General features: G+C 34.9%; 1 protein-coding gene and 1 non-coding gene across 2 annotated transcripts; both read left to right on the top strand.

Annotated features, from left to right (window-relative positions):
- Positions 1-1,150: 1,150 nt before the first annotated feature.
- Positions 1,151-16,200, top strand: CALS5 (callose synthase 5). Its single transcript, XM_090306139.1, is given in 43 exon segments — positions 1,151-1,288; positions 1,453-1,691; positions 1,770-1,870; positions 3,539-3,660; positions 3,757-3,853; positions 3,955-4,065; positions 4,530-4,658; positions 4,745-4,837; positions 5,046-5,137; positions 5,554-5,680; positions 5,807-5,944; positions 6,441-6,517; positions 6,605-6,683; positions 6,774-6,899; positions 7,005-7,119; positions 7,545-7,879; positions 7,945-7,997; positions 8,111-8,171; positions 8,248-8,329; positions 8,409-8,458; positions 8,575-8,661; positions 9,072-9,194; positions 9,323-9,418; positions 9,510-9,593; positions 9,691-9,851; positions 10,196-10,319; positions 10,405-10,499; positions 10,613-10,727; positions 10,837-10,988; positions 11,471-11,580; positions 11,675-11,800; positions 11,877-11,945; positions 12,139-12,328; positions 12,445-12,556; positions 12,645-12,764; positions 12,855-12,970; positions 13,045-13,128; positions 13,536-13,648; positions 13,748-13,977; positions 14,099-14,896; positions 14,978-15,028; positions 15,122-15,307; positions 15,710-16,200. Coding segments are annotated over 42 exon segments (5,775 nt in total). The 5' UTR covers positions 1,151-1,288; positions 1,453-1,507; the 3' UTR covers positions 15,971-16,200.
- On the top strand, positions 11,874-11,954 carry LOC120089569 (small nucleolar RNA J33). Its single transcript, XR_005485244.1, has one exon. It is a non-coding gene; the product is annotated as a small nucleolar RNA J33 (small nucleolar RNA).
- Positions 16,201-16,452: the final 252 nt, after the last annotated feature.

Genomic DNA, 16,452 nt, shown 5'->3' with positions numbered 1-16,452 from the left:
AATTAAAATATTCGATAGACAATTTTCAATTAATGAATGAACTCTCGACGCATATATTACTGCATCGGGAGTTCTGAACTCCCGATGCATTAAATAAAACCGTCGGAAGTTCCGAAACTCCGGACGCATGGAACAACTGTAGGGAGTTCGGGAACTCCCGACGTCGTTTTAAAGTGCGTCGGGAGTTCCTCTCCTGACGGGTTTCTCCCGACCAAACTCCCGACGACTCTTTATGCGTTGAGAGAGGCTCTCCCGACGTATTTTCTACACTTTTCCAACGAATTGTGATGTCGGGAGAAGTCAGATTTCTTGTAGAGTTAGTTTTTAAATTTTTAAAAAGTGATTATTTTAATCCTTACCATTAAAATTATGTTAACTCTTCGATAGAAATATGAGGCAGCTTGTATTTTTAGATCACTAGGCTCTAGATGTATTAAGCAAGATGAAGTTGTTACCAAAATACTGAATGACCAAAATTTTGAATTAAAAACATCTTTTAAATCTCCTGTTTTGTCATCTTATTCAAAATTAAAACTCTATCTAACTTATTAGATAGCTCAGTCATCCAAAAATAAAAATTACCTTGCCATTTTGTTAAAAGAATGAACAAAATCTGAATATAACATAGTCGAAATAAGCACTTTTTAAAAATTTAAAGACTTGAACGAACATTATTCAAAATTTAGAGACTAAAATAAGATTTAAAACTATTTTTTTTTGAAATAATCCATAAGTTATGGCACTTCGAAATTATGAGCAAAGAGTATAGAATTCATCCTCAGGGATCATTTCTTTATTCTTAAAAGCAATTAGCATGCGTAGTATAATGTCCGTAAGAACAAAAAGAAAAATCCAATGTCACCGTTATATTTATATATATATTTGTTGAAAAATAGGAAAAAAAAAAAAAAGAAAAACAGAAAAGAGAGAAACGGAAATAGAGTGGTGAAGAATAGAAAGAAAAGGGAAAACAAACCTCCAAAAAGGGCGTTCAGCCATACTCTTTGTTTTCCATTCTGTGAGCGCCACGTGTCCATTGACAAAATAACTGTTAAGAATATATCACATACTCTTTCTCTCTCTCTTCTTATAATCATTCTCCCGCTTCCCCTTCTATTTTTGCCTCTCCTCCAGCTTCCTTCGGCAGCTAGCTAGGTGACACCCCAATCATCTTCCCTCTTTTTTCATCTTCTTTCTCTTCTGCCCTAATTCCTTCCTTTCGGCTTTCGCAGGAGAAGCCGCTCTCCATTGCCCTCATTTCTCCCTCTTCCATTTCCCCTTCAACTACGTAAGTTTCTTCTTTCCTTTCCTTTACTCTACTTTCATTTCCTCTGTTTTTCAATCGTAGACGTTAAGTATATAAATTCCACGTAATGCTTTCCATCTCCATGTTGTTTGTTGTGGTTGTTAGATCCATCTCCGTTCATCTGATTTTGTAATTATATGGCACAGGGCGTCATTTTAACAGCATACATCTAGCGCCTTGGTGGTGGTCGACGTGTGATTAATGTCGACGCTCGAGTCTGGCCCGCAAGGGCTGACGAGGCGGCCATCTCGTAGCGCCGCTACCACTGTCTTCTCGACAGAGGTATTCGACAATGAGGTGGTTCCCTCCTCTCTCGCTTCCATCGCTCCCATTCTTCGTGTCGCTACAGAGATCGAAGCTGAACGCCCTCGTGTTGCCTATCTCTGTAAGTTATGCTTTATATCTCATCTCATCATTATTATTATATTCATCTTCTTTTAATCTTTCCATGTGCCAAAATTAGGTCGATTTTACGCCTTTGAGAAGGCCCATAGGTTGGATCCCAGCTCTAGTGGACGTGGTGTCAGGCAGTTTAAGACTGCACTTTTCCAACGACTAGAGAGGGTACGTATGTAATGACTCTCTTATTTTCTAATAATTAATTTTAGCTATACTCAAAATCACGTTTATCATATCCGTTTATATATTTCTTTTTCTATAAGGTTCTGAATTTCTATTAAATTATGTAATAAAACAATATATTTTTAAATTTGACTTTCTTAAGACTCTTTTTTTAACTCTTTAAGGAATTATCTACATGCTTAAACCATGTGTAACATCCTCTATAAATGGAATATAATAACAGAATAACTGTCCAAATGCAAAAAGGGAAAAAAAATGTTCATATTTGAATTGTGCAAATTTGCAATTTCTTTAGTTCTGTGCAATGTAGTAATTAAATTATCCCCAGGTATTTTTACCAGCTAGTGACTTTATGTTGAATACATGATGTTGCATGACGTCATTATGTGATGTCATCACATGACGTCATCTTTACAAGAAAATGGTCCTAAAACAAAATCATATACTAAAAGAGAATCCACCATTCAGAATAAATTGAGTGAAGCTTGATCAAACAATAATAATGTATTCATATTATTATTATTATGATCATCTCGAGCTTCTTTCTTTTTTTTTAAAAAAAAAAAAGTATTTCGAACTAAATATATATTTTATACCTATTATGGTATACCCAATAACAAGAATTTGGCATTAAAAGTATGAAAGATAATTTATTTCAACGAGATAAGTAATTTAACAAATTATCTCTCTCTCTCTCTTTTTTTTTTTTTTTTTTTTTTTTTTTTTTTTTTTTAAGAAAAACATTTATTAACTAGTGTTTTTAGAATAATTTATTGATGAGTTCAACAAAAAAAATAAAAAAAAATCCATGAGGTGATGAAGTTGAGGAAGAAATTCAGGGGGATTAATTAGTTTAAGAAAAATAAAATATGAATTTTTTTTTAAGTCTAAGGTACAAAATTTAGGGGACAATTTTTCTCCTCCCTTGTGAATAGGAAAATTTTTGGATTTTGTTGGAATCGTAGCTTTGTAGTTTTATGCCAACAACCAACTAGATGTAATTTATAAGGTTGGAAAAATTGAACCTGGCTTTGGAGAAAAGGAAGAAGGAAAGAATTGTAGTCTTACAAAATTAGAAAACTTTTTCATTCCATTTTATTTTTATTTACAATATATTCTAGAAAATTAAATCTCCAACCTCGAGATGAAAATGTAAATTTTATGCCAATTGAATTATTACCCTATTGACACGTTTATTGTTATTATTTTTAAATAAATCAATCAACATGTTAAATTAATAAAATAATATGATATGCAAAAAGAATATCTAAGTATAATAAAGTTGCTTAAAACAACTAAAAATACGAAAAGATATTTAATGAGACGTTTAATAACATGATTATCTCTTATCAAAAGAAGGTAAATTTATTATATTAAATAAATATAATTTTTTCTAATAAAAATGAATTAAAAAGATATTTTTTTAGTAGGAGTGGAGCATGAAACTTAGGTGGAGCTAACTGCACCTAAGTATTGCTTATTCTTAATAATTAATTATTGAATAGAAATTGGGAGTATATTTGCAGTTTTTCTCCCATATTTAGATAGTTGAAAACCAAATGAAGTCTAGGAATGGAGTCGGAAGCCTGTAAAATGTTTACCGACGAATAACTTAATGGAGAACTGATTTGACGTCACTCCTTGTTCCAGGACAATGCACCGAGTCTTGCTTCTCGAGTGAAAAAAACAGATGCTAGGGAAATCGAGGCCTTCTATCAGCAATATTATAAGCATTATGTTAGTGCTCTTGATCAAGGGGAGCAAGCAGACAGGTAAATTTCCCAAGTTCCATTCATTCTGTTTCGATGTTTATATTGTATATCCTCTGTTTGAATGCCAGATTCTTTTCCCTTCTAAACTTTTGTCAGAGCCCAGCTCGGTAAAGCTTACCAGACAGCCGGTGTGCTTTTCGAAGTGCTTTGTGGCGTTAATAAGACCGAGAAAGTTGAAGAAGTTGCTCCCGAGGTTCGTTCAATTTAGTGTCAATTGTCTAATTGATCTTACCATTGTGCCTAATTGGTTGACTCGAAGATTGTCTAAACTAATGTTCTACAATACATCAATAGATTATCGCTGCAGCTAGGGATGTCCAAGAAAAGACTGAAATTTATGCACCCTATAACATTCTACCTCTTGATTCTGCTGGCGCTTCCCAGTCTATAATGCAGCTCGAAGAGGTTTGCCTCCTGCCATTGAAAACGTGCACCATCGCACGAACATTTTAGTTTGACTAACGTATATAGGATACTTGGACATTTCGACACTAGTTGAACACTTATCAGATACTTGTTATTGCAACAAATGTATTAGATATGCATAGAACACTTATTAAGTAGTACTATAAAGACACATGTATGACAATAATAATAACTTTGAGTGTGAAATACATAAGGCTAAGTTTTTTTATGATCCATCAATCCATTTACTTTGAATTTTTGTTTGGTATAAAATTGATATATATTTTAAAAAATGTATATTTTAATAAACGTGTCCTTGCCGTGTTGTGTTCTATATTTTTAAAATATGATGTGTTGCCGTGTCTGTGTAGTGTCGTATCTGTGTCTCATATTCGTATCTGTGCTTCTCAGTGCATCATGTTATCATTCAACCTTAATTTTGTTCTTTTTTCCATTACCTTTAGGTTAAGGCTGCTGTGGGTGCCTTGTGGAATACTCGTGGCTTAAACTGGCCAAGTACGTTTGAGCAGCGCAGGCAGAAAGCAGGTGATCTGGACCTACTGGATTGGTTAAGGGCAATGTTTGGATTTCAGGTACGTTTATCATAACAAGAGGTAATCAATTCTAACAACTGTCTTATGGGATAAACAATATGCAACTGACATTTTTGTGGCTACAGAGAGATAACGTTAGAAATCAACGGGAACATTTGATCCTTCTGCTTGCTAATTCTCATACAAGGCTTCACCCCAAGCCTGAACCTCTCAACAAGGTACAAAACGTACTCTTACATGCAAATCATGTCATTTTAAGGATATGTGTATCCAATATACTTGTTGATTCAAACATGGAGTTCACAAATTGTCGAGTTCATTTATATAATTTTCTTCTTGGTGCATAGAAAATCTCGTTTATCAAATTATGGGATTGCTTTTCTTCCCCCCCTTTTCTGAGCATATTCTTGGGTTCTATAAATGCAGCTTGATGAACGAGCAGTTGATGCAGTAATGAACAAACTGTTTAAGAATTACAAAACGTGGTGCAAATTTTTGGGACGGAAACATAGTCTAAGGTGAGACATCAACTTTTTTGCAAATTCTAAAATGCGCCATGTGCTTTTGCAATCTTATATTTGAATTTATCATTGACTGATGGGAAGATGTGAAAATTATGGCTCTGTTTGATAACGATTTCTTTTTAGATTTATGTTTGTGAAAGTCATGCATGTTTCCTCCCAATTTTCTTACTGGGTTTTCACTTTTCTTAATAGAAACATTTTAATTCTTAGTCAAATTCTAGAAAAAAAATTTACTTTTTTTAGTTTCAAAATTTGGTTTGGTTTTTGAAAGCATCGATAGAAGTAGATGACAAAACAAAAAAATTTATAGGTGTAAATAGTGTTTATAAGCTTAAATTTTAATGACTAAAAACAAAAAATCAAATGATTATCACAGGGCACCTAAATGACTAAAATCTTAATTTGTGTAGGCTCCCTCAAGGTCAGCTGGAAATTCAACAAAGGAAGATACTCTACATGGGTCTGTATCTTCTCATCTGGGGTGAAGCAGCAAATGTTCGCTTCATGCCAGAATGTTTGAGTTATATATTTCATAATGTGAGACAATTTTTTTATTATTTTTTTGCGTGTATATGGCTCTTTTTTCTCTTTTTGATCATTGTACTACAGAATTTGTTAATATATTCCCTTAACATTATTGTCTTTGGCATTCTTTATAACTAGATGGCATATGAACTTCATGGCTTGTTGGCTGGAAACGTGAGCATTGTTACTGGTGAAAATATTAAGCCTTCTTATGGTGGGGATGATGAGGCTTTCTTGCGGAAGGTTATAACTCCCCTTTACCGGGTTATCGAAAAGGTAAATCAATCAAATCCTTAAGCTATAAATCATTTTATTTCAGCCAAATACTTGAGCTACATTCCATTTTAGGCCACATTAACCAGGTGAAACGTAATCCATCAATGGTAATCTGAAAAGTGAGTCACAGTTGATTACGTTCGTTGTTGTTTACCTGTATTCGGTAATCGTATTGAACGGTGGAATCCGACTCCAAAATCTGTAATAAACAAGTGTAATCCGATTGAGGAACGGAGGTGCTCAATCCGATTGTGTTTAAAAATTGTGTGGAACCCACACCTTTACCGTTATAGTTATTGTTACTGTTACCTATCTGTAGTAAATGTAACAAATTCGTAGTTCTAAATAAATACGATAAAAAACAATCACATTACATTTGTGATTTATGCCCATTATGATTGATCCATCAATGGAATCCCATCACAATTACACCATTTTTTCTAAGGATTGGTAAAAGTGGCCTCATTTCAACAATGGTTTTCTTTTGATCTTCCAGGAGGCCAAAAAGAGCCAAAATGGAAAAGCTCCGCACTCAGCCTGGTGCAACTATGATGATCTCAACGAGTACTTCTGGTTAGCCTCAAACAAAGACCTGATCTTTTATTTAGTTTGGAATGTTGTCGAGTAGTTTATTATTTTCTTCAACATTTCAATTTGTAGGTCATCTGATTGTTTTTCTCTTGGTTGGCCCATGCGAGACGACGGTGAATTTTTCAAATCAACGCGTGACATGGCACAGGTTTTTTTTTCTTTAAAATACCTTTTTGTTAAATTCTGTATTGATCCCTTTGTTCAAGCAGTTTTATATTGAAAAAAATTGTTGTACCAGGGACGAAAAGGATCACAAAGAAAATCTGGAAGTACAGGAAAATCTTATTTTGTTGAGACCAGAACATTTTGGCATACATTCAGAAGTTTTGATCGTTTATGGACCTTTTATGTACTAGCTCTTCAGGTATTCAATTACAGAACATTTAAATTTGTAGACTGTTTTCATATTACTTCTGATTTGGGGTTCTTTACTATATATTTAATCTACTCTTCAATTTGTTTGTCACAGGCGATGGTCATTGCTGCATGGAAAGGAGTTTCACCACTGGAGATTTTCCAAAAGGATGTGTTGTACGCCTTATCAAGCATTTTCATCACTGCTGCACTCCTTCGTCTTCTTCAAAGTAAAATTATTTGAATGAATTTGATGCAAAATCCTTCTTGATTTCCCCTCTTGCTCCTGCGAGGAAGCTGATGAGAATGCTATAGTGATCGAACTTTTACATGATGTTCACATAATCGCTCCATGATCTAGGGCCTGTTTGCAATGACTAGAGAAAAAAGTGCTTTTTCAAAAAATCATTTTTTGTTAAACTCTTTTGATAAGAACTGTTTAAAAACACACTTTGAAATTCTTTCCAAAGCTATTTTGAGTGGTTGTCAAATACTTCAATTTTTTTCGGTATGACTTATTTTCAAAATTAAATACTTGAAAAGTCAAACCAAACACATCCTTAATTTGTGGTGAAATTACTGGCCAAACTTGGAAAAATATTACTAATGATATGACTTAGTTTTACAATAAATGACATAGCATCTTTTAATGCAGGTATCTTGGACTTAGTTTTAAACTTCCCGGGATTTCATCGCTGGAAGTTCACTGATGTGCTTAGAAATATTCTGAAGGTTATTGTCAGTCTTGGTTGGGCTATTGTTCTTCCCCTATGCTATCTTCACACTTTCAAGATGGTTTCTGAGAAATTCAGAGACGTACTGTCATTTCTTAACTCGTTGAGGGGCATTCCTCCTTTATATATAATGGCAGTTGCTCTGTATCTACTGCCAAATCTACTTGCAGCAGCTTTATTCATATTTCCAATGCTTCGACGTTGGATTGAAAACTCAGATTGGCACATTATTAGATTCCTACTTTGGTGGTCTCAGGTAGATATGCTGCTCAATTTTTGTTTCTCTTTCTCAGGTAGATAACTGTGTTTCTATTTCTGCAGCCAAGAATATATATTGGAAGGGGAATGCATGAAAGTCAATTTGCACTTATAAAGTGAGTTCACATGCTATGGATCTCAGTTTTTTCCTTGTTATTTATGAAAGCACAAATTTTGTTTTCTTGATTAGTTAGTATGTGCTTCATGGTAAGACGTTCTCTGATTTCAGGTATACCATCTTTTGGGTGTCACTTTTGTGCTGCAAATTTTCCTTTAGCTACTTTGTTCAGGTAAATAAATTTTCAAAATGGTAACGATGGTAATTGCATTATGGTCCTCTAACCACTTTGTATTTAATCCCTTCAGATAAGGCCATTGGTGAAGCCAACAAAGGATATAATGAGTATCCATCGAGTTGAATATGAATGGCATGAATTTTTTCCTAAAGGTGTTTGTTTCCTGTCCGATCTGTTCACGTTAATGCTTCGATTACTTTTGTTTGTGCTGAAATTATCTTTTCCATGCAGCCAAGAACAACTATGGGGCAGTTGTATCACTGTGGATGCCAGTAGTTTTGGTGCGTTCTCTATTCACACTTCTTTGATTTTGTTTTATGCCGTTGCTGTACAACATATGGAAGAATTTTTGTATTGTCTTGGATAAAGCCTCTTGTACCTTCTAATTTAAATGCAGGTTTATTTCATGGATACTCAAATTTGGTATGCTATATTTTCAACCATATATGGTGGTTTCATTGGAGCTTGTGATCGATTAGGAGAGGTGATATTCTGCTTTTCCAACCATTATTATTTTATTTTATTTATTAATCTTACGAAGTGACTCATCATCCTCAATGCAATATCTGTTCACATATTTTTCTCCAACCTCCTATTAGCCTAGCATGCACAATAATTTGGTATCTTCTAACGTCTTGGACTGGCTTAGAAATTAGTACTTTTGATCTATGAGAAGATTATGCCGAAAGTAATTGTTTGAATCGTATCTTCTGGGTTGAAACTGTTATACTGTACTGACTTTTCACTCAGAACATAATTGTGCATTCTATTAAAGTACAAATGTTTCTCATGTTGATAGAAGAATGTTTAACAATGTTTATCTGAATCACTTATTTTATTCATCAGGTTAAATGTGATTGGTTTGACTTGACTTGATTTTACTTTCTATTACAGATACGAACTCTGGGTATGCTTAGGTCTAGGTTTCAGTCTTTACCAGGTGCATTTAACACATACTTGGTGCCATCAGATAAGTCTCAGAAAAGGGGATTCTCTTTCTCAAAGCGTTTTGCTGAGGTTGTTCTTTTATTTTATTTTTATTTATTTTTTAAATTTTAAAATTTTTTTTTTCCTTTCTCTAAGATTTACAAAATCAGTGGTTCAAGCCTTATATCTTTAGTAATTTCTATTTTATTTCTGAGTAGATTACAACCAGCAGGAGAAGTGAAGCTGCCAAGTTTGCACAGTTGTGGAATGAAGTGATATGCAGTTTTCGAGAGGAAGATCTAATAAGTGACAGGAAAGACTGTATAAACTATCTTTTATTTCTTCATTCCAAGCATCCTTTTAATTATATTTTTAATACTAAACTGGATTTTCAAATGAAACAGGGAGATGGATCTCTTGCTGGTTCCTTACTCATCAGATCCCAGCTTAAAAATAATCCAATGGCCTCCCTTTTTACTAGCCAGCAAGGTCGATACAGTCCCTTATGTTTTCTTTTATGTATATCTTACCTCTTTATTTTTGGGCATACTTGTAGCGACTATTAACTATTTCTCTACTGCCACAGATTCCAATAGCATTGGATATGGCGGCTGAATTTCGATCCAGAGACTCCGACCTATGGAAGCGTATTTGTGCAGATGAGTACATGAAATGTGCAGTGATAGAGTGTTATGAATCTTTCAAAAATGTCCTGAATGTTCTGGTGGTTGGTGAAAATGAGAAAAGGTTCTAAGCTACAGTCCTACTTATTGAACCAAACATCATCAAATGATCATAGTTTTTCTTTCCTGCAAAGAGAAAACATGCAAAAGCTTAACCGGAGTTCTATATCATTTGTAAAGCCAAGTATTCATATGTAGGGGAAATTGCAGCCTTGGGATTTTATAAACAATAAATCATCATTTTCTTCGTTTTCTCTCACTGCCTAGGGAGGAAAAACCGATTAATCATCCAGGGTTGAAATAATGCATAAACTGCAATTATGTTTCTGCAGGATGCTATCTAAATGTACAAATGGGAAACTACGTCAATTGTTTTTGTGAATTCTAACTTCACTTTGACTTTTACAGGATCATCGGGACCATTATTAAAGAAGTTGAAAATAATATTGGGAAGAACACACTTCTCACAAACTTCAGAATGGGTCCCTTGCTCATTTTGTGCAAGAAATTTGTGGAACTCGTGGAGATCTTGGTAAGTTATGATGCAATTCTTAAGTATCTGTTGGTCTATTATATTTATTTCAGATTGTAAACTTTGCTCTTGTTTCCTGTTTCAGAAAGATGGAGACCCATCCAAGCAAGATTCAGTGGTGCTTTTGCTGCAAGATATGTTAGAAGTTGTCACTCGAGATATGATGCTCAACGAAGTCCGGTTAGCAAATAAAACTTGTGCAATTTGAAGTAAATTTATTTATGTCTACTGGCATCCTTCAAATGATTACTGTTATATGCTAAAATGGTAACTTTCCTTGTTATATCATTCAGTGAATTGGCAGAACTGGGTCATAACAAGGACTCTGGAAGGCAACTCTTTGCTGGTACTGACACTAGACCTGCCATAAACTTTCCTCCTTCAGTTACAGCTCAATGGGAAGAGCAGGTGGGCATATTGAAAATAAATAATCGTACTTTCGAGAAATCATGTATCATTCTAAGATTTTAACTGATTAATTGAAATAACAATCTTGTTTTTGTGGGGTGTATGTCAGATTAGACGCCTCTATCTACTATTGACTGTGAAAGAATCTGCCACTGAAGTTCCCATAAATCTTGAAGCACGAAGAAGAATTGCATTTTTCACAAATTCATTGTTTATGGATATGCCACGTGCTCCACGAGTTCGTAAGATGTTATCATTCAGGTCTGGTTTTCCTTAACTCTATATGAGCAGAAAGCATGTCTCTTCTATTGGGATAAGTTCTTTCCAAATTTGAGATTGGATGCATCACCCTTTCTCTAGAGTTATGCTTGTCCCTGCGGCTGATCTAAGATTAAAGATATGAGAGGTTACAAACTAAAAATAAGTTATAAATGTTCTGGCAGCTTTATTAAAGCACACATTCAAGTTTCATGTCTTGTAAATGCAGGAATGGATTTTTCTTTTAAGCTTTGATAAAAAAATTAGAGATTTTATCCTACCTCTTGGTACTTCCAATAAAAATCACTTTTTGGTTTTTCTTAAGAAACATCTTTCACTAAAAATTAAATGATACTAATATACCTCAGTTCCTGTACTTGGTAATATTTTTGGGTTGTTGACAACACTTTGTCTCCAAAATATAGTGAAAATACAAGTCTGTTCTAAAACTGACCATGAGATGAATATTTTTGGGTTGTTCACAGCGTTATGACTCCATACTATAGTGAAGAGACTGTCTATTCTAAAACTGACCTTGAGATGGAAAATGAGGATGGTGTCTCCATCATATATTACTTGCAGAAGATCTTTCCAGGTGAGTAATTTATGGAAGCAACACAAATATCTCTTGGTTCTTTGATAAATGATTTCTGAGTGACTTATCTCACGAACATTTTCCTTCTTGCTAGATGAATGGAACAACTTCATGGAGCGACTTAACTGTAAAAAAGATAGTGAGATTTGGGAAAATGAAGAAAACATATTACACCTCCGCCATTGGGCATCCTTACGAGGACAAACTCTATCAAGAACAGGTAGCTTAAACGCATTACATTTAATTTCGAGTTCATTTATGCATCTCCATTGCTGGCATTAACACAATTATCACAGTTAGGGGTATGATGTATTATCGAAGGGCTCTGAAGCTTCAGGCATTTCTTGACATGGCTTCTGAAAGTGGTAAGCATGTGCATGTTAACCTTTTCTAGTAATTTGCAGTCAGATTTACTTCTCAAGAATGCTTGTTTCTTATTCCTTCACTCATTTTGTGGTTGAGATGTCTTGTTTTCTTATCAGCACTGTTCGTGTGCTTTCTCTCTAATTATTATTAACTAACTATGATTTCCTTAATGGTTTCTTTTGATAATGATAGAGATACTTGAAGGCTACAAAGCGATCACAGTTCCATCAGAAGAGGATAAAAGAAGCCAGAGATCCCTATATGCTCAATTAGAGGCCGTGGCTGACATGAAATTTACATACGTTGCTACTTGCCAGAACTATGGAAATCAGAAACGAAGTGGGGATCGCCGAGCTACAGATATCTTGAATCTGATGGTTAAGTATGTTCCCAACCTCTTTAGTGTAATTGGGTTAATGAGTTTTCCAAACTTGTTTTTGCTTGGTGCAGTTCATTAAATAAACTATTTTTTTCCTTTCACTTTCTTTTTGGGCACAGTAATCCATCTCTTCGAGTGGCATATATTGATGAAGTTGAAGAGAGAGAAGGTGGAAAAGCACAAAAAGTTTACTATTCTGTATTGGTCAAAGCTGTTGATAATCTTGACCAGGTAATAATTAGATATACTGAAGGATTAAAAATGTTAATTCACCTCACTATTAGAGTAATCTTGTTCTTTTTTTTGCTCTTATTTAAAGGAAATCTATCGGATTAAGCTACCGGGTTCAGCTAAGATTGGAGAAGGGAAACCTGAAAATCAAAACCATGCTATAATTTTTACCAGAGGTGAAGCACTTCAAGCAATTGACATGAATCAGGTAAACCATCAAAAGCTAGATATTGCTGCTTGCTTTTAGCTATGATTTAGATGCTGAATAATGACGGTTAACTTTCTGGATCCCTTTTAGGACAACTACTTGGAAGAAGCTTTCAAAATGCGAAACCTTCTAGAAGAGTTCAATGAGGACCATGGTGTTCGTCCTCCTACAATTTTGGGTGTGCGTGAACATATCTTTACTGGAAGGTTAGGTTTATTAACACAAGAGCTATAGAAAGCTGCTATATCTTCTTTTTCTAACTTCAACTTGCGCTCTGCAGTGTTTCTTCTCTGGCTTGGTTTATGTCAAATCAAGAAACTAGCTTTGTTACTATTGGTCAGAGGGTTCTTGCAAGGCCTCTAAAGTATGTTTTCCTTCTTGGACTTAATTTATTTTACATATCTTATACCCAACATAGATACTATCCCTATTTTAGAAAGGAGTTACTCTGAAGTTGCTGTTGGTTGTACATATTTCAAAATGAACTAAATCACATTTAAAAAGTAGTTAAAACAAAGCAGAACTGAATGATTCAAAACTTTTATAGAATTAGAATATGTTGATGAACAAAATTTTAATTCTAATTCTCTTGTCAATTTTCATGACTTAACGTGGAAGTCTTAACCTTTTTTTTTTTTGTTGCACAATGGTGAATATTTAGAAAAGATTGATAATAGATTGAACATGATTTTTTTATTGCTTAGTGGTCAGCCCAAATAAATGTGAGCATATTTTGTTTACGCTCGATAAACCTGTATTGGCTGGTTCTAGGGTGAGGTTCCACTATGGTCATCCAGATGTTTTCGATCGAATCTTCCATATTACTCGTGGGGGCATGAGCAAAGCTTCTCGAGGCATCAACCTCAGTGAGGATATCTTTGCTGGTATTATTCTTTACACTTCACTTCCACTAGTTAAGTGAATTTTTCTTCTCAATTTATATTATCTTTTTTTTTTTTTTAAAAAAAAACTTTCCCCCATAGGCTTCAACTCAACGTTGAGACGAGGAAATGTAACCCACCATGAGTATATTCAAGTTGGGAAAGGGAGAGATGTTGGTCTTAATCAAATCTCTCTTTTTGAGGCAAAGGTAGCTTGTGGTAATGGAGAGCAAGTTCTCAGCAGAGATGTCTATCGTCTGGGTCATCGTTTTGACTTTTTCCGCATGCTGTCTTTCTACTTCACGACGGTAGGATTTTACATCAGCGCAATGGTAAGTTTTCACGTTTAAATGTTTTCTTTTACCTCCTGAATTAATTTGTATATTTGATTTGCTTTATTAGCTCCGAAATTTTCTCCCTTGCGATGATTATTTGTTATTTTTTGTCATGCAGATGATTATCATTACAGTATATGCTTTCTTATATGGTAGACTTTATCTGTCATTGAGTGGATTGGAGAAGTCCATAATGAAATATGCGAGGTCAAAAGGAGATGATCCTTTAAAGGCGGCCATGGCTTCACAATCAGTTGTTCAGTTGGGTCTTTTAACTGCCTTGCCAATGATCATGGAAATTGGTCTTGAGAGAGGGTTCAGAACTGCAATGGGTGACCTGATAATCATGCAATTACAACTAGCATCTGTCTTCTTCACCTTCTCTCTTGGCACAAAGGTGCATTATTATGGGCGCACAATCCTTCACGGTGGGGCAAAGTATAGGGCTACCGGTCGTGGTTTTGTCGTGCGACATGAGAAATATGCTGAGAACTATAGGATGTATTCAAGGAGTCACTTTGTCAAAGGACTAGAGCTTACAATATTGCTTATAGTTTACCAGATATATGGAACAGCTGCTACTGATGCTATAGCTTATATTTTTGTCACATCCTCAATGTGGTTCCTGGTTGTTTCCTGGTTATTTGCCCCTTTCCTTTTCAACCCTTCAGGTTTTGAATGGCAAAAGATAGTGGATGATTGGGATGATTGGTCAAAATGGATCAATAGCAGAGGTGGTATTGGTGTGCCTGCAACTAAAAGTTGGGAGTCCTGGTGGGATGAGGAACAAGAACACCTTCAGCACACTGGATTCCTTGGACGCTTCTGGGAAATCGTACTATCTATCCGATTCTTTCTCTATCAATATGGAATAGTGTATCATCTACACGTTGCTGGAAATAATAAAAGCATCACGGTAAGCCTCTGATTCCTATTTGGTTTTAGGGAACAAACAAATGAGGTGAAAAACTGATTTTTGTTCTGTTATCATTTTCAGGTGTATGGGTTATCGTGGCTTGTCATTGTTGCTGTGATGGTTATACTGAAGGTTAATTATTGAACTCCAATGATTTTTCCTGCATCAAATGAACCCAATTTATTTCCAGAGTTACTGACTCTCTGATGAACTTTTGAACTGCAGATTGTGTCCATGGGTAGAAAGAAGTTCAGTGCAGACTTCCAGCTATTGTTCAGGCTTCTGAAGTTGTTCCTGTTTATTGGTTCAGTGGTCATAGTCACAATGCTGTTTACACTTCTACATCTCACGGTCGGCGACATTTTTGCAAGTATTCTAGCCTTCATGCCCACAGGCTGGGCTATTTTGCAAGTATGTCACCTAAATGCCCTTTGCTTTTCATTCACTCTCTAACTTCGTCTGTCTGTTCTTCACTTGGGTAGTAAATATTAGGCTTTGATTTTGACTATAATGTTCCCTCCCATGGATAAAACAGAATTCTAAAGCAAGAATCTGTTTTTGACAACTGCTGGACAATTCCTAGATTTTGTTCTTCAATCCTAACATGTAAAAAGTGCACCAATATCTCTTCACTTAAAGGAAGAAGAGTATTTTAGATTATTTGTTTTTTTTAAAAAAAGGTTTTTTTTCCTTTAAGGATTTCACACTCCTTATAAGATAGGTGGACTACTCCTCTCATTATAAAATCCTATGTTATTGGATTCGGGTTTTCTTCTTTCTTTTTATTTTTTATTTTTTTTTGTGGTTATATAGATAGCACAAGCTTGTAGACCTATTATGAAAGCAGTAGGGATGTGGGGATCAGTGAAAGCTTTAGCCAGAGGGTACGAGTACGTGATGGGCGTTGTCATTTTCGCACCTGTGGCTGTGCTTGCCTGGTTCCCATTCGTGTCGGAGTTCCAGACGAGGCTCCTCTTCAACCAAGCATTCAGCAGAGGTCTCCAAATCCAAAGGATTCTGGCTGGTGGGAAGAAGAATAAGTGAAACCCAGATGAAAGCTCATTCATATATTAGAGTTGAAAAGAAGAGGAACACAACATCCCAACTTCTCTTAAAGATCGCTAACTCATGTTCAATAAGATGGATTGTGCATTGCTTTCCCTCTTTTACCAGCAACTACTCCCTTTATGAGACCCTTATTATGTATTATAGGTTCCAATATAATATTAGCGTAACCTAATGTTGTTACAGATTCGTTTTACGTATAATATACATAACCTACCACAATTTTACTCTATATTAAATCATAGTTGTACTTTTACCCATTCCCTTACGAATTCTAATGGCCCCTAAATTTCTAATTCTTCTGCAGTGGGAATAAAAGTAAATAATTAAGAAAATCAATAAAGAATGTCGTGAAAAATTCTAAAATTAGAGAAATATCACGAACCATCAGAATGAAATCCATGTAAAAAATCATTACAATAACATAGAATTCTCCATTCCATCTTAACTATAAGAAGACTCTCAAAGCTTTTGTATTATTTAAATTTTAC

The sequence above is a fragment of the Benincasa hispida genome, chromosome 10 (assembly GCF_027475165.1).
Source record: "Benincasa hispida cultivar pf3 chromosome 10, pf3_genome.v1.1, whole genome shotgun sequence".
NCBI lineage: Eukaryota > Viridiplantae > Streptophyta > Magnoliopsida > Cucurbitales > Cucurbitaceae > Benincasa > Benincasa hispida.
This window is presented reverse-complemented; position numbering and strand designations above follow the sequence as displayed.